This window comes from Condylura cristata, unplaced genomic scaffold, assembly GCF_000260355.1.
Source record: "Condylura cristata isolate star-nosed mole 26May11 unplaced genomic scaffold, ConCri1.0 scaffold00008, whole genome shotgun sequence".
NCBI classification, from domain to species: domain Eukaryota; kingdom Metazoa; phylum Chordata; class Mammalia; order Eulipotyphla; family Talpidae; genus Condylura; species Condylura cristata.
Genome location: NW_004567109.1, coordinates 53,382,914 through 53,410,611, shown reverse-complemented (window position 1 = coordinate 53,410,611; position 27,698 = coordinate 53,382,914). Strand labels below are relative to the sequence as shown.

General features: G+C 35.9%; 2 protein-coding genes across 2 annotated transcripts in view; one reads left to right on the top strand and one right to left on the bottom strand.

Annotated features, from left to right (window-relative positions):
• Positions 1–24,188, bottom strand: part of HS2ST1 (heparan sulfate 2-O-sulfotransferase 1) — a 136,057-nt gene extending 111,869 nt beyond the window's left edge. Inside the window, exon 1 of the mRNA XM_004679185.2 lies at positions 23,680–24,188. Within this exon, the coding sequence (XP_004679242.1) occupies positions 23,680–23,803 (124 nt within the window). The 5' untranslated portion in view covers positions 23,804–24,188. The remainder of the gene's footprint in view (positions 1–23,679) is intronic.
• A 388-nt stretch (positions 24,189–24,576) lies between these two features.
• The window catches only part of LOC101633248 (15 kDa selenoprotein), a 34,372-nt gene continuing 31,250 nt past the window's right edge, over positions 24,577–27,698 (top strand). The window contains exon 1 of the mRNA XM_004679184.2: positions 24,577–24,833. Coding sequence (XP_004679241.2) covers positions 24,750–24,833 — 84 coding nt within the window. The 5' untranslated portion in view covers positions 24,577–24,749. The remainder of the gene's footprint in view (positions 24,834–27,698) is intronic.

The following is a 27,698-nucleotide window of genomic DNA, read 5'->3' as shown; positions in this document are numbered from 1 at the left end:
GATTCACTCCTCTAAAATTCTAACAATATAAACCTGATGAAGTATTTTTGGACAAACACATAAATAAAATGGAAAGGGGCATTAATCAGTGTGGTTTTTTGCAGGACAACATATACTGACATTTTTCTAAGTGATCCTGACATACTTGAGTTCAAACAAATTAATTTTCTCACCACAAAAACAAACACAGCACATCAATCAGATAAGTGTAGTAAGTCACAGAACTTTTTTACAACTGATTGTTTACATAGCTGTAATTAGTCTATACCCAGAAATCAGTGAGGTTTTTATTTATAAGAACATTTATTTTTCCTAAGAACTTACATTTAGCCTTTGTCCTTAACAAAAATAAAGTCCAATCTGGAATGATGGAAACTGGTTCATCTCTATGGTTCATCAATCAGAAAACACCAAGTTTGAAAGCAAATTTCAGGAAGGCTTCCTACACATTTTATACAGCAAGAAATTTAAATTCAACCATTTGCATAAACACTTCACAACTATGCATTTTTTTAAAACCAACACTTAAGTTTTACATATGTTCAAGCACTAATTAGTATTCAGAATGAAGGACTATACAAAACTTGAATCAAGTCTTGCCTTAAAAGACTTTTTTCTACTAGTTGAATTACTTTTTTTTTCCCAAGCAGGGTTTGCTTTATCATAATAGTAGCTTGCATTTATACTGTTTTGACATTTCCTAGTCCCTCTAACAATCATTTAATCCATCCAGCACTTTTGCACAGAGGACACTAATCAGTTACCCACATATTATTCTCAACTCGTTATTTCTGTGAAAAACTTACTCATAAGCAGCTATTGAACTGAGCCAAGGTGGATAAGGCAAAAAGAAATATCTGAACACTTGCCAGAGTGTATTTCTTATCTTTGTTTTTTTTTTCACTAATCCACCCCACCACAGCCAAAAAGGGGAAATAATAACATGTGAGCATTTATCCCACTGTTTTTCATAACGGGGCTATCACAAAAACTACATAGGGAGTCCTGGTCTTCCAAGAGAAAGGAAAAAGAAAAATAAGAGGGGGGTATCAAAAGAGCCTCAGTATAAAGAATTCAATAGAAAAGAGAATAAAAAAGATGAGAAATGGGCAGGAGCAATTATTCTCACCAATTTACTTGAAAGTGACTGATAGTGTAAGTATGAGGAAATGTTGCGACAGGACCTTTGTTGCCTCGTTGCAACAGGAACACCATACACAGCAGTCCTGGAGCAGGTATGCAAGGCAAGATGGCTACGTGAGCAGAAGTTCTTGTGCCATGTATTGAAAGCATAAAGGCCAATAAGTTGACCATGCAACAGTAATATCAGGAATAAGGTCTGGAAGATGAGACAGGAATGGGGAGCAAAGTTTCACAGAACAGAGAAAGGGCCATCATCACCATGTCATCAAGGGCCATTTGTGTCAGCAAAGTATTTGATGTTATCACAGGCAGAGTTATCCTGAGACCACCAAGGAGACAGTCATGTAATCAAGTCAACAGCAAGCTAGATGTTTCCAGGCCTGCCTCATGATATAAACTATGCTATGTAGGTAGTCAAGGAATACTCTGCTGTGCTTTGCAGACAGCAAATAGATCACAGTTGCCCACAGTGAGGTAGAGTAGTGAAAAAACAAAGACAAGAAATAGTGAATGTTGGCAAGTGTTCAGATATTTCTTTCTGCCTTATCCACCTTTGCTCAGTTCAATAACTGCTATGAGTATGTTTTTCACAGAAATAAAGAGTTGAGAATAATATGTGGGTAACTGATTAGTGTCCTCTGTACAGAGCCAGCTAGTAGCCAGCTTATGGAACCCACAGGGAAAGAAAATTCTCATTTAAAAATTAAGCTATGCTGTTCTGTTGTAATAGTCTAGAAAATATCCCCACTTCCATAAAGAAAAGTCTGTGTACATTTTAACTTCAAAATATCAATCTCAATAAGAAAATAATTTCACCCAAATTCTTATTAACACAGACCTGAAAGGGAAAAAATAATATCTATAGATATATTCCATCTTCAAACAATGAATAGAAAAGAACATTTTATGCAAACTATTCTGCAACTATACCTTTTGTTTGACGAGGAGAAATCATAGTTTTACCTTTCCTTCCAAAGAATCTCAGAGTATTAATTACAGTAATAGTTCAGTGGTGGCAGTCAAACTAAAAGGCATTGAACAAGTAATCTAACTAGTTATCAGTGAATAATGGTTGAGTACACATATAACAGGCAAAAGATAAAAATAAAATACATTTTAAAATATATTTATTGCATAGTTAAGTCTATAAGTACAAGTGTGGTTTTACAATTTTAACCTAAATAATTACTGGGAAAAAGTGTATGTCAGGTGGAAAAGAAGGTACAAATAAATGCCAATGCAGAAGATAAAGGTACCTTAAAGAAAAAAGTTAGCTACACTAAAATCTAAAGGGGTTTAGATTCAAGATACAATAACCTTAAGACACAAAGTTAAGAAAAATCTTAAAGACTGTGTACAGGAATAAAAAACTAACCCTTACCCAACACATAAATAAGAAATATCAGAAGAGGAAGCAATCCAACAATGAAAAGAAAGCTAAGTAAAATGTACTTTAAGACTCATTTCAAAATAGAAATTCTATTACTTTATGATTCACTCACTCTAAGTCATAGTAACATTATGACATCATTTTAAAGTCATCAGAAATAAAACACACATTAAAAGTAATCAGCAGGAGTTAGCATTTGCTATTCCTCCAAAAGCTGCAGTGTTCTTTACAATTAAGAAAATATTGAATTGTTTGCATCCTACTTAGTTCTATATCTAATTAAAATTTTGAAATATTTTGATACTCAATAGCAGTTTGCAAAAAGCCAATAAAACTGGTAATATGGGGCCCTCCCTGGTGGCACAGCGGGTTAAAGCACAGCACTAAGAAGCTAAAGCCACTTTCGCATGAATTCGATTCCCGCCTGTCCTGGAGGAGACCACATGGTGTAGCAGACCTCTCCTGACCTGCCTGCTGCTCCCCTCAGCAGTGTACTTCCTCTATCTGCCTGCTCTGCTCCCGGCTCTGTCTCTGGTGAATCCGCTCACCCTCCGCATCTCTGGCCTGTACCCCAGCTCTATATGAATTAAAAAAAAAAAAAAAAAACTGGTAATATACACCTATAGCTAAATTTACTATTAGCAGTGAAGCTCAAACAAAAAAATTATTTAATTATGTAAATATCAGCAGAAAAATAAGTATAATTTAGAAATCTAGCCAATGCAATAGGACATGCTATAATTTATTACAGTAGATTGTACCACCAAATATAAAAAACATATGCTATAGCATATTTTAGTTCAATAAAATGAAAATTCAAAGAAAGCACCTGAAAAACTTAGAATGTGAAATCAATGAGCAAAGCAGCTCCTTGAAAATTAATAGCATTTCCTTCTCCAAGGCAGAGAAAGAAAGCGAGAGATTAGCAGGCTTTATAGGAAATCCATTGCATCTATATATTCCATATATGTATTTCCAACAGTGCATGTAAAAACTAATGAAATCCAAAAAGTTTATAGTTTAATTTCTTACCAATTTTCCTGGCTTTGATAATCATACTATAGTTTTACGAGATGTTTTCTTTGGAGAAAGCTAGGTAAAGGGTACAAAGGAACTCTATGTGTTACTCTATATTTGTAACACTCCCATATGAGTCTAAAATTATTCCAAGATAAAAAGATTTGAAAATGTAAAAAAAATACATCTTATAAGAAACTAGTATAACTAAGAAAAAGTAAATTATAAACTATAACATGTAAAAGAAAACCTGAATAAACAAAGTATGTTTTCTGATGGGCAAACTCAAAAGACTATCATAGTTATCTTATAACTAATGTTAAGTACTTCTATTAAATAATCAAAACAGATTTTTTTTTACATAACAAGATGATTCTCAGGTTCAAGCGAAGCAAAGAATCATGCAGGAAGGATTAATAAATACAGAATAATATAGAGTTGTAATAAAACGCAAACACAAGAATTGTTAGACAAAGCAGTGACCCAGAAATACATCCTTATCCCTTTATCCATAAAAATGTAAATACCAGATGGAATGAAGAATAAATGTGAAAATAAGAAACAAAATTATTTCACAACTTATTACGGGTTTCTGTCCTGACACACAAAGAGTTTAGAAGTCACACCTCCCATCCTCACAAGAAAAAACTGAACTGAAAATCAGTAACTCCCTCAGATCCATCAGAGAATTGAGGTTCAGGGCAAATTGTTTCCCTGAAAACAGGAACAATGGATAAATACAGAAAATCAGTTTACAGGAAGTAGAAACCCATAGTTGACATCACTATCCCTAAGATTACAAATTATAATTGGTGAATTGCTGAAAATTCAGTGATAAAATTTAGGGATGGCCAGTCTTGAGGATGGGTGGTAACTTTCCTAAGGAACTGAAAGGTTGAGATGAAGATCTAACCTTACACTTCGAAAAAATGATGGAAAAGAGTAAAAATTTTGAAATGGCCCATAACTCTTTGTTCTTTATAATAAAGTCTTAATCTCATTCTTCCGAAACCTTTACAAGCTAGGGGAAGGGAAATACCTAACTTTAGTCCTATGTAGATTTCCTGTTTCACTTAAGAGTTGGGGAGAAACTAGGGAGCTTAAGAAGCACTGAGCAAAATCACAGGCTTACAAAAGACTGAAACTTAGCCATAGATTATAAAATGCTTCTTCTACTCACACTTATAGCGACCATCAATAAGGGTCCTATGCTGTGAAAGGTTATAGCTGAAAGAACTACAACTCTCAGAAGTTAACAGAGAAACTCAAAGACAAGGACACAAAAGGAAATTATAGCCTGATGCCACATCTATAGCAAATAGTAAATATGGCCTAGCTCTTAGCCAGATAAAACTTCATACTAAAGGCATATTTAACTCATTCTTTTTCTCAATACACATGTCTAGTTATCAACAAAAAAATGACAAGGTATGCTTAAAGGCAAAAAGCAGTCTCTGAAGGGACAAGACCAAACAGTACAACCAGATTCAGGTATGATAGATTAAAATTACCAGACTGAAATTTAGTAACGATAATTAGTATGTTAAGGGCTTTAGTGAAAAAAGAGACAACATGCAAGAAAAGGCGGCTTAGTGTAAATGACATGGAAATCTTAAGAAAGAATTAAAAGTAAATGGAGGCCTCCCTGGTGGCACAAGGGTTAATCTTAGTACTAAGAAGATATCTATCTTATCTATGGGCAGCCACTGCAACACAAGTTCCATCCACAGGCAGGGAGCTTACCTACATGACACAGAAGACCTCTCATGTCTCGCCCACTGCTCCCCTCAGCACTGTATTTCGGTCAATCTGCCAATTCTGCTCCCACACTGTGATTGGTCAATCGTCTCTTATCCCCACAACTCTGGCTTGCTTGCACCCCAGCTCTTCTATGCATAAATAAATAAATCTTTTTTAAAAAAAGGAAATGCAAAGATCATTTGCAATGAAACAGAAATGAAGAGTGGCTTTGATCATTTCACCATATTAGAAATAGTCAAGAAATAAATCAGTGAGCTTAAAGAAAAAAAAGTAGGAAAAAAAAGTGTATTTCAAAACTGTAGAAAAACAATGTATAATATGTGCACACTGGGAATACCAGGAAAAGAGGAACAAATGAATTATGTGAAAAACAGCTGAAATTTTTCCAAAATAAGACACCAGCCCACATGCCCACAAAGCTCAGAAACATCAAGCAGAATATTTATTTAAAAAAAAAAATAGAAAAGCGGTACTTAATCAAAACATCGAACCTGCAAAAAATCAAGGACAAAACATTCAGGGGCAAGAGGGGAAAACGCATCTATAGATGAACAATGTTAAGAATTACATCGGAATTCCCTTCTGAAACATATAAAAAAGAAGACTAGACTGAAATATACAATGTGTTGCAAAGAAAAAAGTATCAGCCTCGCATTTCTGGATACAGAAAAATGACCCTTAAAGGTTGAAGGACAAATTAATATTTTCTCAGAGAAACAGGAATTGAGGGAATTTGTTATTAGGAGAAATGTTTTTTAAAAAAAAAATTCCTCAAAGTGACAGAGTGACATATATCAGAAACTAGATATACATAAAGAAAAAGAATAAATGAAGCTAAAATAGCATAACATCCATAAATTTAAATAAAAGTATATATAACTGTTGCATTTTTATTTAAATACACATATAACAGTAAAAACCTTAAAGGATGATTTGACTGTATCAAAATCAAAATCCTTTGTATACATGATACTGCCATGAAGCAAAAGGAAAAGTCAACTACAATCTAAGAAAAATTATGACAGTAAATTGTCTTAATATATTTTTTTAAGGAATCCAAAAATCTGGAGTTTGAGGAGAGTAAAGAACTGACTTATCTGGCAAACTTGGAAAAGATGAACTGGGTGTACTTTGTTCAATGTCTCATAGGTTCTTTCTCATTTAGAGTCATTCTTATCTGCAGATGCACACAATTTCTGCAGTTTTATGCCACAGCTTTCAAGGATCACATTCTGGTCCTTTAGAAAATGGTTAAGTTTTGCACTGAAAGAACTGGATTGATAAATCTTATCAGAAATGAAATATGGGGAGGTCAGTGTGGTGACACATCTAAACAAAATCTGAAATATAACTTTATGCAACAAAAATTCTGCTCTCCAACTGATGCCCTTCTATTTACTCAACTGGTAGAGAATTTTGGATGAGGAGTAGAGAAGAAATGATATTAAGTGTTCTCCAGTTGCAAGAAGTTATAACCAACATTTAAAACTGCATGTAAATGTTGTGTTATGAAAGTGCTTACAATTAAAATGGTTAGGATGCAGAGAAAGCTAAAAATAGATAGATGAACAGATAGGTAGTTTTAAAGAACAGTTCATCAAAAAGCACTTTCCTTATTGGATGGTGAATATCATGAAGCATCAGAAGGTTGAAATCAAAGGAGGATTTACAAGTTTTTAGCTTTAGGGCCATATACACAGTATAGGCCCCTTTCAAAGATACTAGACATGATTTTATACTCACGACTTTGTACTTGTTTTCTTAAAATACCCCTGAAATAATGAAAACCTGACACCTCAAAAACCTGGCTAGCTCTAGATGAAACCCAACTAAATGCATTCTGAATGAAACTCACAAATAATTTTCTAGAAATTACATTAAATGATACAGAAAAAAGCTAAGTGGTTAATTCAGAGTTTACTATTAAAAAAAAAGTGGAACTCAAAGAGAGGTCCTATTATTCTTATACTATACTGACTACATGGTAAAAGCCTACCAAATATAAATAAAAAGATAAACCATAATAATCATTCCTATTAAGAGTCCTACACAAAAGAATTTTTCAAAGAACAAAAGGATTTTTAATATGTGAAATCACAATGATTCTTTCTTTCCCTTTTTTCAAATATTCTATAATTACTTTTATAATTTAAAGGTTTTTACTTGTACTTTTAAGAGATGGTTATAATGGAGTAAGTTATCTTGTGTATTTTTAAAGACTCTAAGACTAATCAACAATCTAAACTATTATTTTTAATAAGTATATCTTTTTAATGTGTAATTTTTACAAAGTGACCCCACTGGATGTTATTTTTGTCCCATTATATTATAAGCACACCATAATTATGTTACCTTTTACAGAACTACTAGGAAGCTTTTAAGGAAGAAGGGTTCACCAACAAACTTAACCTAGAGTGTGCACTTTTCCTGTCATTTTCTGCCTATTCCCTTGACAAGAGCTTCTACTTTTTATGTCTGGCAGTGAATGTGCTTTTAATAATTATCTTAGTTATTTCCTATTATTGATACTAATCTAACATAGAAAGGAAAAGGACCATTCCTGGTAGCACAAAGGGTTAAAAGCACACTATGAAGCCACTGCAGTGGGAGTTAAATGCCTAGCCAGGGAGGTGACTCACCTGGCAGGACAGACTCTCCTGACCAGCATACTGCTCCCCTCAGCCATGTATTTCAGTGGCTATGCCTGTTCTGCTCCCCTCTGTCTCTGGTGAATCCTTTCACTACCTGCACCTCTGGCCTGTACCCCAGTTCTTGTAAGCATAAATAAATAAACCTTAAAAAAACAGAGATAAAGGAAAAGACTGACAGGTATTACTATTATATCAGTAATTTTAACTTTATAAACCACAAATGAATACCTCTAATCCCGACCCTAACCTAAAAAGAAAATGTATATACTTTGTCTGCATTTCTTCCTTTATTCAGGAATACAACTGTATCAAGGCAATAGGTTGCCACTGCTCATACTATAAAATAAATGGATATATATTATATTAACTATGGTATCTTATATGACACAGCTTAGACAATCAAAGGAATGGTCTATTTTAAAAAAGAAAAAATAATAGTTCTTCTCAAAATTATGCTTTGGCAATTCCATAACAATGTTAATTTTAAATCATATTTGAAAACTGTAGCTTAGGAGTAAATCCACATTTTTCTTAAGTATCCTGGCTATGTTAATGTTATAGACTACTCTACCAGATATTCTTAAAATTAAAAAAAAAGACCAAAATTACATATCCTAAAGAATTTTTTAAATAATCATCAACATGAACAATTATCTTCCAAAAGGTACTCTATAAAAAATGTATAGGGTTCTACAATGAAGGATTATGCATTGAAAATTATGTTAGGGCCAGACCCAGAGGGTGTTAGAACAATATGCTTCACTCCTGGGAGAAAGTTTCCCCATGCAGGCACTGTACCTGCAAGGTCTTGTAGCTTGAGGTGAAAATGGATTACATTTTGGACATCTGAGACCAACAAGGACACTACCAGAATGGACACTGAGGAGATGAATGCTTCATTAAACAAGAATTTGGTAGGTATCTAGAAGCTCTAGTCTGGGGCTGGGAGGCAGCCATACAAACCAGAGCACTATGCTGCAATTTGACCTGTGGCCTAGGTGGAAAAGTAAAGCTTTGTAGAGGCAAAAACCCTTCACTGGGAGCAAATACGTGCAGAAGAGTTGGGACACTCCTGGAGGGAAAGGTCCCAGTGAGAAGAGCAAGGACAGCACAATGGGATGCTCTGCATCATCCCCACCCCTCCATACTGGTAATGAACTTGTGAAGCACACTGACAGCACACACTGCAGGGACTCTCTGCAACTCAAGAGAGAAAGTCTAGGGCCCTCTCTGGTGGCGCAGTGGGTTAAAGCACTGCACTAAGAAGCTGAAACCACTTCCGCATGAGTTTGATTCCCACCTGCCCCGGAGGTGACCACATGGCGTGGCAGATCTCTCCTGACCCTCCCGCTGCTCCCCTCAGCAGTGTACTTCATCGATCTGCCTGTTCTGCTCCCCACTCTGTCTCTGGTGAAGTCTTTTGCCACCCCTGAGTCTCTGGCCTGTACCCCAGTTCTGTATGCACAAATAAATAAATCTTTAAAAAAAAAATGAGAGAGAGAGAGAGAAAGTCTATTAGTGGAAAACAGGCCCCCCCATTCCATCAGCAACTGGATGCTTCTAGGTCCGTCTCCACTCTAACACTGCTGCTTCAAGATGAAGTCTTCAGACTTAGAGGAGCCCAAAAAGGCCAAATGTAATGAAAAAGGCTTAAAAAAAAGTGTCATCTGCTGAAAAAGTAAAAGTACTATGAATCTCTAAGTTACTCTTACACACAGAGAAATTTTAAGCAGAAAATGAGCAAATAGAAAAATATAATATATGGCACCCTCACCCCTCGATGCATCACAAAAAGAGATAAACTCTCCAAAATCCAACCACAAAGACATGGGAGATTTTTGTCTTCTAAGATATAGAGTTCTATCAGCAACAATGAAGAAAATTTTTAAAATGGAAGAAAATGCAGAAAAGCTGATCAAAGAGATATAGGAAAACTCAGAAAAATAAGTGAACTACCCAAGAAATAAAATAAATGAACAGAAAACAGAAATAAGAGGTTTAAATAAAATAAGAGATGAAGTATGTAAAACATCACCAGAGGACATAAAAAATTCTGGAGAAAGTTATAGGTACAGAATAAATGGAAGATCAAATCAGTGAACTCAAAGACACGAAAGCATAAAGGAGCCCATGGAAGAAAAAAATATGAAGAAAAAGAAATTAAGAAATACTTTAAAACTTCAAAATACTTACCTACCTCCATTAACAAAGGTAATGTTTGAATAATGTGGATTCCAGAAAAAGGAAGAAGCAAAAGAACTTATAAAAACAAGTAGAGAAAAATTTCACAACCTGGGAAGAAATTACATATGCAAGTCCACTGAAGCTGTCTTAAATCAAATGAGACTTACACCAAGACACATAGTCATGAACATCCAAGAATTCAATACAAAGAAAAAATACTGACAGTGGGCAAGCAATTCATCTAGAAAAGCAGATAATCTATAAAGTGCCCCCATCAAATTTACTCAGAATTCTCTGAGGAAACCATGCAAACAAGAGAATGGAATGACACATTCAAAACACTTAGATGATAAAAACTGCCAGTCAAGAAATACTGTATCCTGCAATTCACTGCTTCAGATGTATGGAAGAAATAAAGGACTTCCCCGACAAACAAGCTGAGAATCACTACCAACAATGATCTTCAATTATAATCAGAGCCCCTGGTACCCTAAGGTATCACAACCCATTTATGTTTCAGTATCTTAAACTCAATCTTTATGATTAGGTGCCTGATCATACCAAACCATCCTCATAATATATTACTAACGATTTTCCACTTCACTTTTATTCTGTGACTTAGGTGCAAATGTGGAATGTCTTTTTCCTGGCTCCTTACATAAAAGGCAACAAATGAGCTATCATTCCAAAATATGCCTCAGAATATTAAGGGTTATACTTCATTGTAGTTGAATACACAATCTATAGAAATCTTTCAGATATTTTAAAACTTCAATGTCCACCAAAAGAAAAACTGGGCTAAAAATTTTAAATGGCTATTATTAAGCATCTACATGAATATTTAGCTTAATATCCTAAATCATTATGCCTTCTCCATTCATTTTGATTTATGTGTCTAACTATAAAAACTTCAATTTTTTAGAATAGATAGGATTAAAATAAGAGTGAAAATGTGTGAAATAATTCTAATTAGAAAAACAACTGCAAACTTTTAACTACATTCTACACCATTAGAGCTAAGAATTTCAAACCTCTTAATATCTCGTATCACATAAAACTCCGTTTATGAGTCAATAACTAAAATAAGTTACTATTTCTTAATTTGCAATTTTTAAAACTACCTCTTATCTCAAAAACTATTTTTATAGAAACATTGTTTTCCCCCATTAATTGCTTAGTCATTTCTAAAAGCAGTCATTCAACAAACTACAGATGCTTCAAATTCACTTTTATAATTACTTTTAAAGTTTGAAAACACTCCCTTACCTCTCTGCCTTATCGCTTACATTTCTCTTATGAGAGCCAATATTACTATAAGCACCTAAATACAAAGAACAAATAGTCAATTTTCTGTGCTTCAGAGACTGATAATACACATAAAAATACACAAAACCTTGCATACTTAGTCTGGCAGGTAAAAGATTTCAAGTTACACCGGTAATTCAAGGTAGACGACAGAGGAAAGAATGGTATACTATGATATGCTTAAACAGAAAAGAAAAAGTGCATTCCTCCAAAGCAATTATAAATTCAGGTTAAATATACTTAGAAAATTATAGTCTTCCTTGATAAATTTTTTCTAGAAGATCATTTCCAAACCCCAGACAAACATCTGCTTAATTTATTAAACTCTAAATGAAAACTAGAACAAACTTTCAGATTATGAGATATTATATTTTATTAGAGGATATAAGAAAATTGATAAGGTTCATGGAAATTTATGATTTGGTCACTCTCAATTCTAAATTGGTAAACTCAATAAGAAATGAATGAAGAAATCTTAGACGTACAGCTAAAATGAAAACCAGAGGTTTCAATAAATCGAGCACTACTTTCAATTTGTTTTTACTGATAACTAAGGAAACCAAGAGATAGCTATAAACATTAAAAGTTACAAAATGCAAATCAAATCATTGCTCCAGTCATGGAATTTTGTATATCAACCGCATTAGACATTCAGTAGTAGACCAGAAGTTAAAAATGATGATTTTCCTGCCAGAAAAAAAAGAAGCAGCGATATGAGGATAAAGGTGATCACAACACAGCTAACCTGTAGTAATGTGTATCATCTAGCCTACCAAAATTTCTAAAGGCAGAATAACATAACAGTTCACCTGAGTAAAAACTTTGGACACTGTAAAATCCAAGAATCTTGTTCTCTGCAAAGTCTCATCAGCCCAGCAATATGTAAAAGTATCCTATTCTAACCTATTCTATATCGGGAAAAAAAAAAAAAGGAAAAAAAAAAGTTGAACTTCCTAAATTAAAGAATACAGAACTTTATTTTCCCACTCTTTCAGATAATGACAATGAATCACTATGGGAAAACTGACAATGCAGGAACTACCACATAAAACTGTTTCCAAAGTGGAGAAACAGGCTTGAAATTTCTTTCTTCACTAACTTAACCATCAATGACTTAAAGAAAACATGTTTAGAAACTAAGGAGTTATTCTGTCCATATAATACACACATGTACTCACACACACAGACATTCTTGTTACAATATAAATTTAACATGCAGCTTGTAAAAGCCATCCTTAAACTGGCAAGTTGGCAAGGATTACTAAGTTAGAATGAGGAAAAGTTCTGTAATGTTAAAAAGCCAGGACTTTTATGTAAGTTTTAAATGTTTATGTGTGTGCAGATGCAAATAGATTTCTATCAGTAGAGCAAAAAATATGAATTACCAGCGATTTCTACTCTTTAAGAAAGGAAAGAAATAACATGAATGACAAATCTAGACTTCATGTAATCTCTTTTGTCTGAATACTTATCAGACAGTCTATAACAGGGGAAGCATACAGAAGCAAGAAATATAAGTTCTGAACTATATTAAACAATAAAGACATCAACAAAAAGAATTATTAATAATTTATAACTGTAGTCTTTTATATTCTACAAATATTTTCATATTTATTGTATCATTTCAAGATCATTTGATCTTTCTGATAACAGGGGGAGAATAAATGTAATTTATATTAAATGAATTTACATACCTAACATAATTAAAATATGCCTAGTCCACTCTAAGTATTCAGCAATTATTATTACTGTCTGTTAGAGATGAAGGATCAGATGTCATTATGCCTTTTGCCACTGGTGGCTAAAGCAGAAAACCATTTATGTAACATGGGTCCAGATGATAAAGAAGAAATTCAGAACAGTACAAAGAAGACCACAGGAGAGTCAGAATGGTCACAGGAAGACTAGATTGTAACGAGTCATGCATTAAATTAGTCAGAGTTCCAAACTAGGACAAAAGAAAAAGGGCACGCAAACATGTCTCCATTCAGCTACTCCTGGACAAGCTCACTCCAAGTCAAACAGAGGCTAGCACCAACAATTCCAGGGTTCAAAAGCAAGTCACAGCCCTATATTTTCTTCACGGTGAAACTTATTTTCAAACATTGGTATATCACACAAGCCTGTTGATTGCTTTGTTTTAATGTTGAATACATTAAGAAAAGAAAGTTATTTTCTAACAAACAATGGTGAAGGGTCTTTATTTTAAATGATTTATAAGCAAAATACAAAAGGTGCATATTAAAATATACCTTAAGATCATGTCAAGTCAGTCTTTCTAGTCAGCAATTCTATAAAGGAAACAACTGAGCTAAGCTGGCTTCTTACCAAAGATCTGTAATATAACACCTTAGAGAGATGGGTGTGCTTCTCTTTTTGTTAACAGCAATAAAACTATGGCGAAATTAAAAAAAAATCTGGAAATTGGAGGCAGCTTCCTAATGTCCAAATACAAAATAACCACAAATTTTGCAGTCACGTTTAATCAGAATCTTAGTGTCATAACTGGTAGCTGAACTAGTTTCAGTTTAACATAGACATCGCCTGAATAACTAAGTCAATACAAGATAAAAGGAAGATTTCATTGATTTTCTTTAAAGCTAACAACTCTATTAACCAGAGCTCCAACATTCTTCCATGTATTCACACACAGCATTTCTTATCACCAGGTACTTAAGATATTACTCTTTTACATCACACTTCAGGAATGTAAAGAATCATAGGTAGTCCAAATTAATCACCAAGCTCTTCAATGAGACTAAAGCAAGGTAGGATTTACAACTCTTTATTGATGACCAATAAAAATTATTGTCCGTAGCAGGATTTTAGTTACGATGTATATGCTCTGCAACCAGATTTTTTTAGGACCTTTTTTTTTTTTTAAGTTACTATTAACTAAAATAAAAGCTATAGTGTAAGAAGGCATTATTCTGGAAGCACAACTGTGCCAAAAACTTTATAATACAGAATTCATTGGGTAACGAAAAGTATAGCAACTCCAATATCAACACCTACTAATTAGCAAAAAAAACTAGATGACCAGCCCATTTCTTATACTGTTTATATACAAAGCATAAAGAGAATACATGCAAGAGTATGTTATCAATGAATGATTTTTTTCCTAAATTACATTCACCAGGCTCAATGTAAACATAGTTTATAATTAGAAATGAAATATGCCAAGAAATAGTCTGCATCTGTACTTAGCCTTAAATTCATAACCATACTAAGCAAGTTTCAAGGCATTTTCCAACTGATTTCCCCTTTCCCAACCTGAAGAACATCTGATAAGTCTCCAGATTCATTGCTGCGTGCTTTACTATAGGAATTAAATATTTTTAAATATCAAAAACTCAGGAATAAATGATGAAAAAAGATAAAGTGATACTAATGGATGACTCTTAAATTCTGCTGGAATTATGAAACAAGCATTACTTTCCCTCTAAAACTAGTTCAAAATTGCTACAAATTACAGCAGAAATACAGGAAAGTCTCAGAAGACAACTATCGATTCACCACGGATATAACCAACTATCTCAAGAAACATACTAACAGGAAAAACATAAACTGATTTAGGAAACAGACATTCCATTGAGCAACCTGAGAGAAATAAAGGAAAAGAGTTGAGTCATATGACTACCTGAAGAGGTTTCGAAGTTATAGTACAGACAGGGAGAATCATACAAAGCCCAACAGTTACTGAATTAAGGAGCAAGAACTGGGAGTTAAGGGAGTTCAAGGCAGCTAGAGATTGCTGGACAGAGTACTAAAGAACGACAAAACTGCAAAAAGAATTTTCAACAGAATACCAATCAGTATATATATGTGAAGAAACAAATTGAGGTCATCTGCCCTGGAGCAGGCAGAACAACCTCTGGGGTTCACTCAATAACCATTCTCACCACCCAAAGTGGGAAAACCTTATAACACACAGGGTCTTGACTATTCTGAAGGGTACTAGTGAAAGAAAATTAATCTTTCCTAATGGCTATTCTGATCCCATCTAACACACTTAATTAAAAATAACCCTCAAAGGATTACACTGTTCCCACAAAACTGGAATGTGTCCCAAACCATCATTTAAAAATAGTTATAGAGATATGAAAATACCTAACACCTAAAAGATGAAATTCATTATCTCTGGCATTAAATTAATAGTTGCCAAGCATGTAAAATAGGTAAGCATGATCCAGAATGAAGAAAAAAGTAAATAGAAAGAAAACCGTAAATTATGCAAACAGTAGAACTAAGAGACAAGACGATCTAGAGGTATGGCTGAAACTTATACAGGTGTGCACCTTAAAGTTACACAGTGATGTATGTCATTATATGCCACATATTTAATTTGGAACAAATATTCAATTTGTCTAAGAAAATAAAGAAAAGGAAGAACATGTTATGGAGAGAAACAGAAGTTCTTAAAAATATTCAAAAATGAACTCCCAGAAATGAAAAAGAAATGCCTGAGGTCACAAATACAGAATGGAAGTAAAAGCAGATTACACATTACAGAAGAAAGAATTAATGAAAAGAAGGTATAACAGTAAAAACTACACAAAAATATGCAAAAAAAGACTAAAAAGTTAATGTAACACCACTGTACTATCAGACCTCACATACAAATATAATGTAATCTAACTTCCAAAGGAAAGGTAAAAGGACACATAAAAACTGTCCAAAGGAGTGGCCAAAGACTTCCAAATTTAATGAAAACTATCAACCCATAAGTTCAAGAAGCATAATAAAACCCAAGCACAAGGAATATAAAACAAAACTACAATAGAGCCCATTATAATGAAATAATTTAAAATCTACTGAAAGTCTTAAAAGCAGTGGAAGTATAAGAGAAATTATGTACAGTTAAAGGATGTGAATGAAAAGCAACCCATTCACCAGAAATAATGTAAGTCAAAAACAACAGAACATCTTTAAAGTATTGAAAGGAAAAAAATGGCGACTTCAAATACCCAGCAAAAATATCTTTAAACACTAAGTCAAATAAAGACATGTTCAGGCATACAAAAGTTAAAAGAATTTATCTCCAGTAGACTTTTAGTATATGTAGTTTAAAAAGAAATCCTTGGGAAGAAAGGAAAATTGTACTACATGGAAATCTGTATCTACATGGAGTACTGGAAATTCTAAATTAATGAATTAAAAAGTTCTAATATCTTTTAAAAATAACTGCTTTAAAATATTGTAACAATCTGCTTTGATTTGTGTGCAAAAAAAAAAAATCTCAGTAACTGAGATTCAAATTCAACCATATCCATTAGGTTAAAAATGCTCTAGAATCCTTATTTACAGAGGGACATTGTGAAATTAAACACAAGTCCCATATATATGCTAAAAGACAATTTAAATTAAATTAAAAGACAAAAACAGGTTACTATTTTTTAATGGGAAAAAATACAACATGCTGATACAAGTCTAAAAGACATTAAAGTGTCCATATTAGTATTAGATTCATATCAGATCAGATTGCCAGATATAAAAAGGGGGGCTATAAATCAAGAACCAATGGCAGTCCCAAATATTGGCGCATGTTATCCTATTATTTCAAAGTAGGGGAAACAAAACAAACAGAACTTCAAGGAGAAGAGACAAGTACACAATTACCATCAGATACCAAGATCTGATTACCATCAGATACCTACAATAAGTAGGCAGAAAGAAAATCAAGGATAAAGAAGATTGGAAGAACTTTACCAACCAATTTTACCTCATTGACATACCACATACTCCAGGCTATAATGGCATAACAGATATTTTTCACAATCACACAGAACATTTATCAAGACAGCTTATATTGTGGATTATTAAGCAAGCCTAGTAAATTTTAGGATTCATTCAAATATTCAAAAATTAAGTGTATGCCCTTTTCCACAATACAAAATTATAATTAGTGTATCGCTCTACCTGCGAAAATCCCCATTTCCCCCCCTACCTAAGAGGGTGACTACTCCTTACCAATAAACTGAGGGTAAAAGAGTGCAAGTTAGAAGAAATCTTTATCTAACAAATTAAGTATAGAACTCTTACCTCCTCCCCCAGGCTGACAACATGGAACTCCAAAGCCTGAGAAGATAGCAAACTATGTGATAAGACCTTGAATCACCCATTCAGAGAAAATCATGGACCAATATGATCACCTAATACATGAAGGGATTGGGAGAGGCCATGTATTGTATTTAACAATAAAACTATGAACTTTGTTTTAAAAGCATTATTCTAATAAAAGAAGCTTCCAAAGAGTTTTATGCAGGAGTGACATGATTTGATTTACATTTTAAAAGGATCACTGCAGCTGTTACATTAAGTTTAGTCTGTAGGGAAACAAATGGGAAAGTGCAGACTAGTTAAAATATGGCAGCAATCCAGGAAAGAGATCTACCATTAAGCTGACAGAATAGAAGTGTTGAGTAGCAGTCATATTTTACAAGAGAATCCAGCAGAAAGGGGAAAAAATGATACAGAATAGGATAATGTTGAGAATCATGTCTTTAGGTGAAGGAAAAGGAAAGATCAGGTGCACAAGTAGATCAACAAGCAGTTAGTCCAGTTTACAGGCAGTAAGTCAAAGGACATAATTGCACTTACTAAAAGTTGGTAGATAATTATAAATAGACTACAGTGAACCACAATTATAAACTCTATCTATACGTGCACCTCTCAAAAGTAGTCTTTCTGGAATGCAGTGTTTGAATATTCATTATTATTTCAGTATCATTAAGTGCCAAATAGCTAATAAAAGGTTTAATAGAGTGGGTGAGGGATATCCTGGGATTATCTTAATTGAAATCAACTTGACTTTTCCAAGGCACTAGCTACCCTATCTAGGAATCTAAAGTGAGGCTCTATTAACTATTCTAGAATAATTGCATTCCAATAAACACAAAGTTCCTCTAAACAGTAGCTACTGTTAGGTTTTCAAATAATTTCATAAATAGAGAAATCTATCATTCATGGGAGGATTTTACATGCATTGTTGTTAAGGTTGTAAAAGTATCGAATTCCAAAGAACAGTCTCAGTTTGTTCATTAGTTTAGGAGGATTTAAGTACATAATAATATAATTCTCACCAATAAAAATGGCCATATAATCCATTCTGAGTTACTATCCTCATTTTAAAAGATCATATCCTAATGTATTTATGAGCTTAAACAGGAGTATTATAAACACATGATCAGCATGTATTACAGAAAATAAAATTATTAAACACATAATTCTAACTTTTATGTAACAAAGGTTTCATGGCACTGTTTTATCAGTCAGCATAGCAACAGGTGGGTTTTTGAGCTGCAGAAAGGATCATACTTTTTAAAAGCAACAAATTCTGATATGCACAATTTTAAGATACAGCAATTCAGGTTGATTTTTTTTTCGGTCATCTTTGGCTTTTTTCTTGAAAAATTAAATATACACTTTAATAAAGCTTTTTCAACATAACACCCAAAAAATGTTTTCATAACTAATTTACTTGCATTCTAAATTTAATTCACAAACTGCATGCATCCAAAACAAACAATAAACACACTCACTCCATTGAGTATGTGACACCAACTACAAACCAGTGATTCTCCCCATTAAGGGGATCACACATTACTTTGTAAATCCAATGATAGCTATGAATATAATTTCAAGGATTTTTGTGAATGCCTTGAAGTCTAAACATAGGTCCTGATGTTTAAAGAAATCTCTGCTTAGTGGAAAAGAATCGAGTCCAAAATCTTAAATAATTAAACAAGAACTATAGCATACAGTGAGGAAAATGGATTACTTAATAGTATAATTTTTGCCATAAGTGACTAGTCACTGAAATTACAATAAACCCTTATAAATATAAAAATGCTACAAAGACCTAAATGTAAAAATAAAAATTATAAAAGCCTGTAACAGAATGTGGCGAATACGTACAATCTTGGTTGGGCAAGGCCTCCTTAAACGAGGTAAGATATCTATTTTTCTCCAAACTGAAAGACTTGACTATGTAAATTTTAAACTTCTTTTTAAGCAAAGTACAGGCTTGGAGAAAAACAGATGCAAGACATATTAGATGAAAGATAAAAGATAACTAATTCCATATTTTAAAAAGAAACTAAAACCTGGTAAAATAAATTACTCAGTATATAATGAAAATTAACTAATAAGCAAAAGATGTTCAACCCAATTAGAAGTTAGGGAAATGCAAGTCAATACAAGATTATATTATTTCACAGCTTCAGGCTGATAAAAATTAAAAGCAGATAGCAACAACAAGTACTTGTGAACTTGTTGTCAGTGTAGATTAACCTCCTGGGTAATATATTTTTTTAAATAACAGATTCTTAAATCTGTGAAATTAGACACTAAATATATATTCTCTGTACCAGCAATCCTACAAACAATTTATTCTAGATTAAAAATAATACTAACACATAAGAAGTTAAATGGGCAAATAAAGGTGTTCCGCTAACATTCTTAGAGTACAAAAAAGGAATAGTTAAAAAATTGTGAGGGATACATGTACACAATGGAATACTACATAGCTATTAGAATAAATCAAATTTATGTATTTTGACTTAAAATGTCTATAATCTTAAATTTTAAAGTCACTGAATAATATGTACACCATGACCCTGTATTTAAAAGAAGATTAAAAATAACTGTTATGTGATGCTGGATAGTTTAGGAAAACCTATTTTTTTTTAAAGATTTATTTATTTATGCATATGGAACTGAGATACAAGCTGGAGGTGCAGGGGCAGTGAGAGGCTTCACCAGAGACATAGTGGGGAGAAGGACAGGCAGATTAAAGTACACTGCTGAGGGGAGCAGTGCGCTGGTCAGGAGAGGTCTGCTGCATCATGTGGGTCACCAGGGCGGGGAGGGGAACAGGATCTAGCTCATGCTGAAGTGGCTTTCACTACTTAGTGCTGTGCTTAACCTGTTGTGCCACCAGGGAACCCTATTTGTATGCTTAATTTCTCTAATGGTCAATGACTACAACTAAGTTTTGAATACATCTAAAGTTTTACTTGGGGTTTCACCATTAAAATACTCTCAAGTCAGGCCCTCCCTGGTGGCGCAGTGGGTTAAAGCACTGCACTGAGAATCTAAAGCCACTTCCGCATGAGTTCGATTCCCGCAGGCCGGAGGTGACCACATGGTGTGGCAGACCTCTCCTGACCCGCCCGCTGCTCCCCTCAGCAGTGTACTTGGTCGATCTGCCTGTTCTGCTCCCCACTCTGACTCTGGTGAAGCCTCTCACTGCCCCTGCACCTCTGGCCTGTACCCCAGTTCTGTATGTATAAATAAATAAATCTTTAAAAAAAAAAAAATACTCTCAAGTCAGGGCCCTCCCCAGTGCTGCAGTGGGGCAGCACTAAGAAGCTAAAGCCACTTCAGCATGAGTTTGATCCCTGGCCCCCTCACCCCCCAGGTGATCCAGGTGATCCACTTGGTGCAGCAGACCTCTCCTGATTCGCCCACTGCTCCCCTCAGCAGTGTACTTGTCAGTAGGTCTGTTCTGCTCCCCAGTTCTGTATGCATAAATAAATAAATCTTAAACAAAAAAATACTCTTAAATCAAGGGGCACACAGGCATTATTAAACATTTCAATCATTTGGACTATTCTGTAACAGAAAAGGCAACATGCAAAACTACTTTTAAGGGCAAAATGTTTTAAGTTTTTACGATGCCAAAATAAAAATGCTTTTAATGTTATAATTTTACAATTACAGAAAACGAGAATTTTCTTTCTGTAGCAGAAATAAACTATTTCAGTTGTTTCAATGGGTAATATAATTAGGTTCATTATATGGATATAAACAAGAAGCAGGCATTACACTAAACCAATTCCTTTGTGTTAGAAATTGGATTTTCTAGAATGGCATTCATTCCTAGCAATAAATGCAATTAAACACTAGTACTGCAGTTTAAATATTCTATCCAAACTGCTAAAACTTACTGTAATGTCAACAGAAAGTACCAAACAGTCTGGTATAATTAAAGAAGCACTTGATTTGGAATCAGAGATAACTGAGTTCCAATCCTGGCTCTGCCAACTTAGTAGTTATGTGGTCAAGTTATGTAACCTGAAATCTGTTCCTTCATCTGTAAAAATGGCTTTCTATGGTGTACTTGGAAGATCAAATATCATCACATATGAAAGTTCCCAGGACTGAATATGTCTGTGAAAACATGCATTCTTCTGTCTTCCCTTCTTAAGAAAGAATACTGGCAACAATTGTTTGAGCCTTTAAAAAAAAAAAAAGGCTGTTAACTAAAGTTACACACTGTATGACATGTTTCTGTACCACTCCAGAAAATTATTAGTTGCTTCAAGTACTGTGTGTTAAGGCTCATTTTCTTGGCTCACTTTTTGAGAATTAACTATTTCTGATGAAATTTAAAGGTTTCTTTCTTGTTAAAAAAATCATGAAAAAATGCTATTTTCTACGGCTGACTTTCCACATCTTTTTAAAGTCATTCAGATTGTGCCTAAGGAAACTACTTTCAAGTGCTATGAAAAAACTGTTAGGCAAAGAAGGAAAATTAAAAACTGAAGTTAATCCAAATCCACAGCAATGTGTGTAAGAAATTCAAATTACACAACGAACAATAGGTACACATGTTAATACCATTTCCAGCTTTCTCTAAGGGGAATTTCTTTCTGTATAGCTGAATCAATTAATGAAGCCAGAATAGAATCTGAATGTTATTTAAATGGATCTAAACAGTAAAAATTATAATGGTTAACCTTCAATATTTAAGTGAATTTTTTCCCATCATACAAGTTACACCTTAATATCATCCTAGTATGTAAATGTGATTAACTCTTCAAATTTGTAATTTTTACCCTAGAATTGAGGGCTGGGATTACCTTTAGCTCCTCTTCAATTTTAGCCACACTTCAGTTAGATTTATTTGATGTTCTTTAGCTTGCTGAAGTTTTCTGCAGTCTACAACTAGCCTCTATATGTAGTATTACCATTATTTTCTGATAGATTTTTCCTAAATATTAATCACCCACAGCAGCATCTAGTATAAATTATTCCGCTGCTGATATTTCAGTGCTGAGTTCTCAAAAAGTATTTCAAATGAAAATGAGGTGAAACTGTATGCATAAAAACACTTCATATTACTTTTCCATATTCAAATTACACCCTCTTGCGCTGATTTTTAAGTGTCGTGTACATTTTTAAATCAAAATTTATAGCTGACATTCTTTTAACACTCCTTCCCAATCCCGACTTTATCCAAATGCCAAACTCACTACTAATCTTAAATTACCTATTTCTGTATTTTCTGGTCTTTCACAAATTCACGATCCAACTTTTTGTCCTTCTGGCCTCTTCATTATTAAAAAGAGCCGTTACCTCCTGAAGGTACTTAACTTTATGGCTAACTTTTTTGCATAATCTTACTTTTTCTTTCTTAAACTTCACTCTAATTTCCCTATTAAGGTTCGCTCCTCTTCTAAATTCACATCAACACTGTCTTGCAGCAACGTACATATATACATCCCATTTAAGCTCAAAATATTAACTTTAGTTCTGCTAAAAATGAATTTAAATACCTGGGTGCCTTCTTCCAGGTACTCATGAAGCGTTCGATTTGCTTTCTAGTGCTACCTGACTAGGCAGCTTAATTCTCCCTCCCATCAGTTGTGTGGTCCCTTGCTGCCCCCAGCACAAGAGTGCAACTCACTACAGTGTATTTATTTTACCCACCATCATTTCCAAGCACCTCCCTCCATTTCTGCACATCTATCTCTTCGTAAACCTCCCCATTTCCAAGAGCTTACTTTCTAGGTGCCCACATATCAAATTAGACACCCCTCATCTGACATTACCCGGGTTTTCTATTTGACTTCTAGACAACACGCAAGGCTGAGCGTTTGTCTCCTCCAGCAGAACCCGCTCCGCCGAGTTCAGCCTTCTCTTGTTCTCTCTCCCCGTAGAATGCCTACTTTGGGGTAACCCTCCAGCTCGAGGAAATCGAACCTTGCAACCTCTGCCCAGTGACCTCATGAGGCCAGCATGCAACTCATGCTTAATCCACACCGTTCTTGGACCTTGTATCCTAGATACCCCCAGGTTCAAGCTCTCTTTGCAACCTCTTTCAGCTCCAGCCCCCGAGCCAGAACCCAAGTTAGATGTTCGAACGCCACTAGCTCCCGTAGCAATGCCTCCCTGGCCCGGCCCCTTTTAAACCACTCAACTCAGAGTGGCTCTGCTCCTTACCTAGCTTCGATCGGGACTCCTCCAGTTTCTGAATTTGGTTCTCCAAGTAAAGCATCGCCACCGCGAAGGCCACCACCGCCAGCAGCTGCAACTTGGGCGGCATCATAATCCTGAGGAGCCCCATGAAACCCGCTGCTCGGGATCAAGACATACCGCGGGGGGCCGGGAGCGGGATCCGGGAGGCGAGGGAGATGCCGGGAGGAGCCCACCGAGGAGGGGAAGAGGCAAGGAGAGCGCGACAGCGAAAGAACCACCGCAGCGACCCCCCTTCTCGCCTCCCCAGTCCCCCGCCCCCAGGCACCAGCACCAACACCGCCGATGCCCGCTTCTCCTCCGCCGACTCAATGGCCACCTCCTCCAAAAGCCCGCGCAACAAACAGCGCGAAGCGGCTGCCGGGCTCTCGCCTCCCTCTACTGCCTCAGTCCCCGACCCCCGCGCCCGCCTGCCTGCCCGCCTCTCTCTCTTCCTCCCTGCCCTCCCTCCTTTGCTCGCGGCCGCGCGCTCTTCCAGCAGCGCTGCGGCTGCGCCGCCCTCGGCCCCGCCCCCCGCCCATCCCCCTCCGCCACCACGCGCACGCATCCACGTACGCTGCTCGGCAACCGGAGGCTCCACCCTCTGCTCCGTTTGGTGGTGTTTATTGGACCGAGGAACCCCAAGGCTTCGCCAGGGGTTAGTGTTACGGTTGGTTTCCTTTGACATGAGTCTCAACCAAAGCGGCATTCGATTGGGTAGATTTGGACAAGGAGGCAGGCCGAAACTGACGAAGGCGGGGCTTCTTGGGTGCCTGACGAAATGTCGTGAATGAAAGCAAGGAGCCCAGGAGGCAACAGATTTGGGGAGTTTAGGAGAGTGCCTGATTTGGGTTCGCTAAAGGACCCGGCCCCTTCATAGTTCCATTAGATATAAGGATGTTTGATCACCTTTAGGTTTGCATATACCTTTAGGTAACACCCGTCTCTGTAGAACATGAGGGTTGATTCAGTGGCCGTTGGCAACCTCTTTGGATCAGGCTCTGTAGTGGACACCCCTAGCTGGGGGGGTCCTCTGCGCAGCCAGAGACCAGCGGAAGATGGCGGCGATGGCGGGCGGGCGAGGTGGGTGGTTTGGGCCACCGTTTGGGCTGCGGTTGCTTTTGGCGTCTGTGATTCAAGCGGTGAGTGGAGATCACCTTCGCGGCGGTCCCAGGGAGAATGGGCGGGTTTGCGCTGAGGGAGACGGAACGTTCCGTGCACTTTGGGAACCACACTTGAAAAACAGGGAAACTGCTGCGGCCGGAGTGCTACGTGGCTTAATTCCCTTGATGCTCTGGCCGCCGGTTTTCTAGCCGTTCTTTCTTCTGACCCAAGACTACCTTGGATATTTCTCTTGCAGAACTTCGGCTCAAAGCAGTTTGAATTACGCGGTTAACAAAAACAAAACAGTAAACTGTAGAAAGCACTGCATATTATTTTTAAACAGAGATCACTTCCTTGTGATAAGTCTCCCAAAATGTAACGGAAAGCCTTCTTGTCTTTGGTCCAGAGTACGCTTCTGTTCTAGCTCTCTCACTTCTACTTCACTGTTAGACTTAGTTTTTGCCTAGGTTCTCTCTGGTGTTCATATACTGCTGGGTGAATGAATCTCAGTGCTATTCGTGGTTTTGAACAACTTTTTTGTAATGAAAGGAGCTGTTCTATACGAAAGCGTCATTTTTTAAGTGGATTTTCCAGAATTAAGTTTGTCATGTTTAAAGTCGGTTGGTGTTACTTTTTTTTTTTATTTAATTTTTCACCAGCAACAGAACAAATAGTTCTTAATCTTTAAATGAGGAAAGACTTTTCCCTGTTCATTCGCAAAAACAACTAAATATTGGCTCCGGAGTTAAGAAGTTTGTAGAGGCGTAGCTTTGTTTTTAACTTTTCTAATAAGCACTATATCCGGGAACTTGTACATGTTTCATGTGTCACTTTTACTTCTCAGGTATTTTCCTTACTGAGCCAAATGTTTTCTTTTTCAAATTGACCTATGAATTTAAATTTAAGCTTTGAGAAATTAGCGTCTTTACTGAATGCCTCTATAAACACCTCTGGAATTTTAAAGGAATTTGAAACATCTTGCCTGTTTGCGTTTGCAAAAGAAAAGCAGAAACGTAAAGGATTCTCTTAAATCCCTTATTATTATTAAATATTTTATTATTCAGGCATTTGGTACCTTGGGAATTACTAGAAGACCTAGTAGTAATTCACTACCATGCAGAAATATAAAAGAATAGCATTTCAAGTTGCCTTCTGATTCCCCAATCTTTTTGTTTCACTTATCTCTGGCTGTGTAACCTCACCTAAACCTGGTAGCTTAAAATAATGCGATTTCTTTATAATCCTGTGAATCTGCTGAACAGTTTCTCTATTTCCTCTGGTCACATTTATGCAGCTGTGTTGACCTGGTAGGTCAGCTGGATTAAGTTTGTGCTTTCAGGGTAGTCTCATTTGACTCTCCTCAGTGTGACCAGTCATCCTTCATCCAGGAGATTAAACTGCCTCCAATATGGCAAAACACCATTGTGGTAGAAGTAGCATTCCTAAAGAGCAAAAACTAATGCTCCCTAAGACCTAGCATTGAAAATCACATACATCATTTCTGCCACATCGTATTTGTCAAATAAAATCCCAAGGCAAGGCTAGATTTCATGGGTGAAGAATAGACTATCAGCGTGGGGTGAGTGATTTGTCTCATTGCAAAGAAGTGTACATATCACAATATTGGGAACTCAAGGCTAATAATACACAGTTTAACACAGTGGCCATCCATAGAAGACAAGCAAGAAATTTGGATATCATCTTTGACTCCTTTCTTTCCTTATATATCTCACAGTCAACCAGTTACCTTGTCTTGTTTTTCTTCTTAAATATCTGAAATCCATCCATTTGTTTTATATCATTCATTGAGCCTACCAGCATCTCCTGAAAATAACAGCCTCCTGGTTCACCCTCTAAATGACCAGAGTCTGTGTGTGTGTGTGTGTGTGTGTGTGTGTGTGTGTGTGTGTGTGTGTGTGTGTGTGTGTGTCTTTGCCTTTTGCCTTTGTTTTAAATTCTCTTTCCTTTCAGATTCTAAATCCAATTATTCATTAAGCCCAGAAGTCTTCAAATCATCCACCTAATTTTAGTTTCACCTTAAAAATCAAACGACCATCTTTGCTTGCCTGGAATTAGTACTATAATTTTTTTTTAAAAAAAGATTTATTTATTTGTGCATACAGAACTGGGGTACAGGCCAGAGGCTTGGGGCGGCAAGAGGCTTCACCAGAGACAGTGGGGAGCAGAACAGGCAGATCTACGAAGTACACTGCTGAGGGGAGCAGCGGGCTGGCCAGGAGAGGTCTGCCGTGCCATGTGGTCATCTCCGGGGCAGGCAGGAATCGAACTCATGGGGAAGTGGCCTTAGACTCTTAGTGCTGTGCTTTAACCCGCTGCGCCACAAGGGAGGGCCGGTACTATAATTTTTTAACTGCTCTCTCTATCTAAAATCTTGGAAGTATAAGATGTGCTGAGAACATATAAACCCTATGTTTTAGTAAACCTCATACCAGTACTTCTAATTGGAGGAGTATATGAGTAGAGACTGTTAAAATACAGATGCTTAGTCTGATCTGAGTCAGAAATCTGTGACAACTCTGAACTAGTAATTGCAAACCGGGCTGAAACTTTTTCCATCCTTTTCTAAATGGAACTCTTACACACAAGTAAGCCATCAAGTAACAGTGCTAATTTAAGAGTCTTAACCACAGTATTCCACTTAAATATTCTCAAGAATGGTGATCCTATACAGTCTCTCTCTATTCTTGTAAACTGCCTACCTAATTCATACTTACATTATAGAGCACCTTAGTGAAAAGAACACTAAACTTTAAGGTAATCTATTTTCTAGTTTTCACTTCTAATACCTGACTGATTGAAGGCAAATTAATTTACTCTGAACCTTCGTTTCCTTATTTCCTTCTTTGTAAAGTGTTAATGAAAAATGTAAGGCTTAATTCACA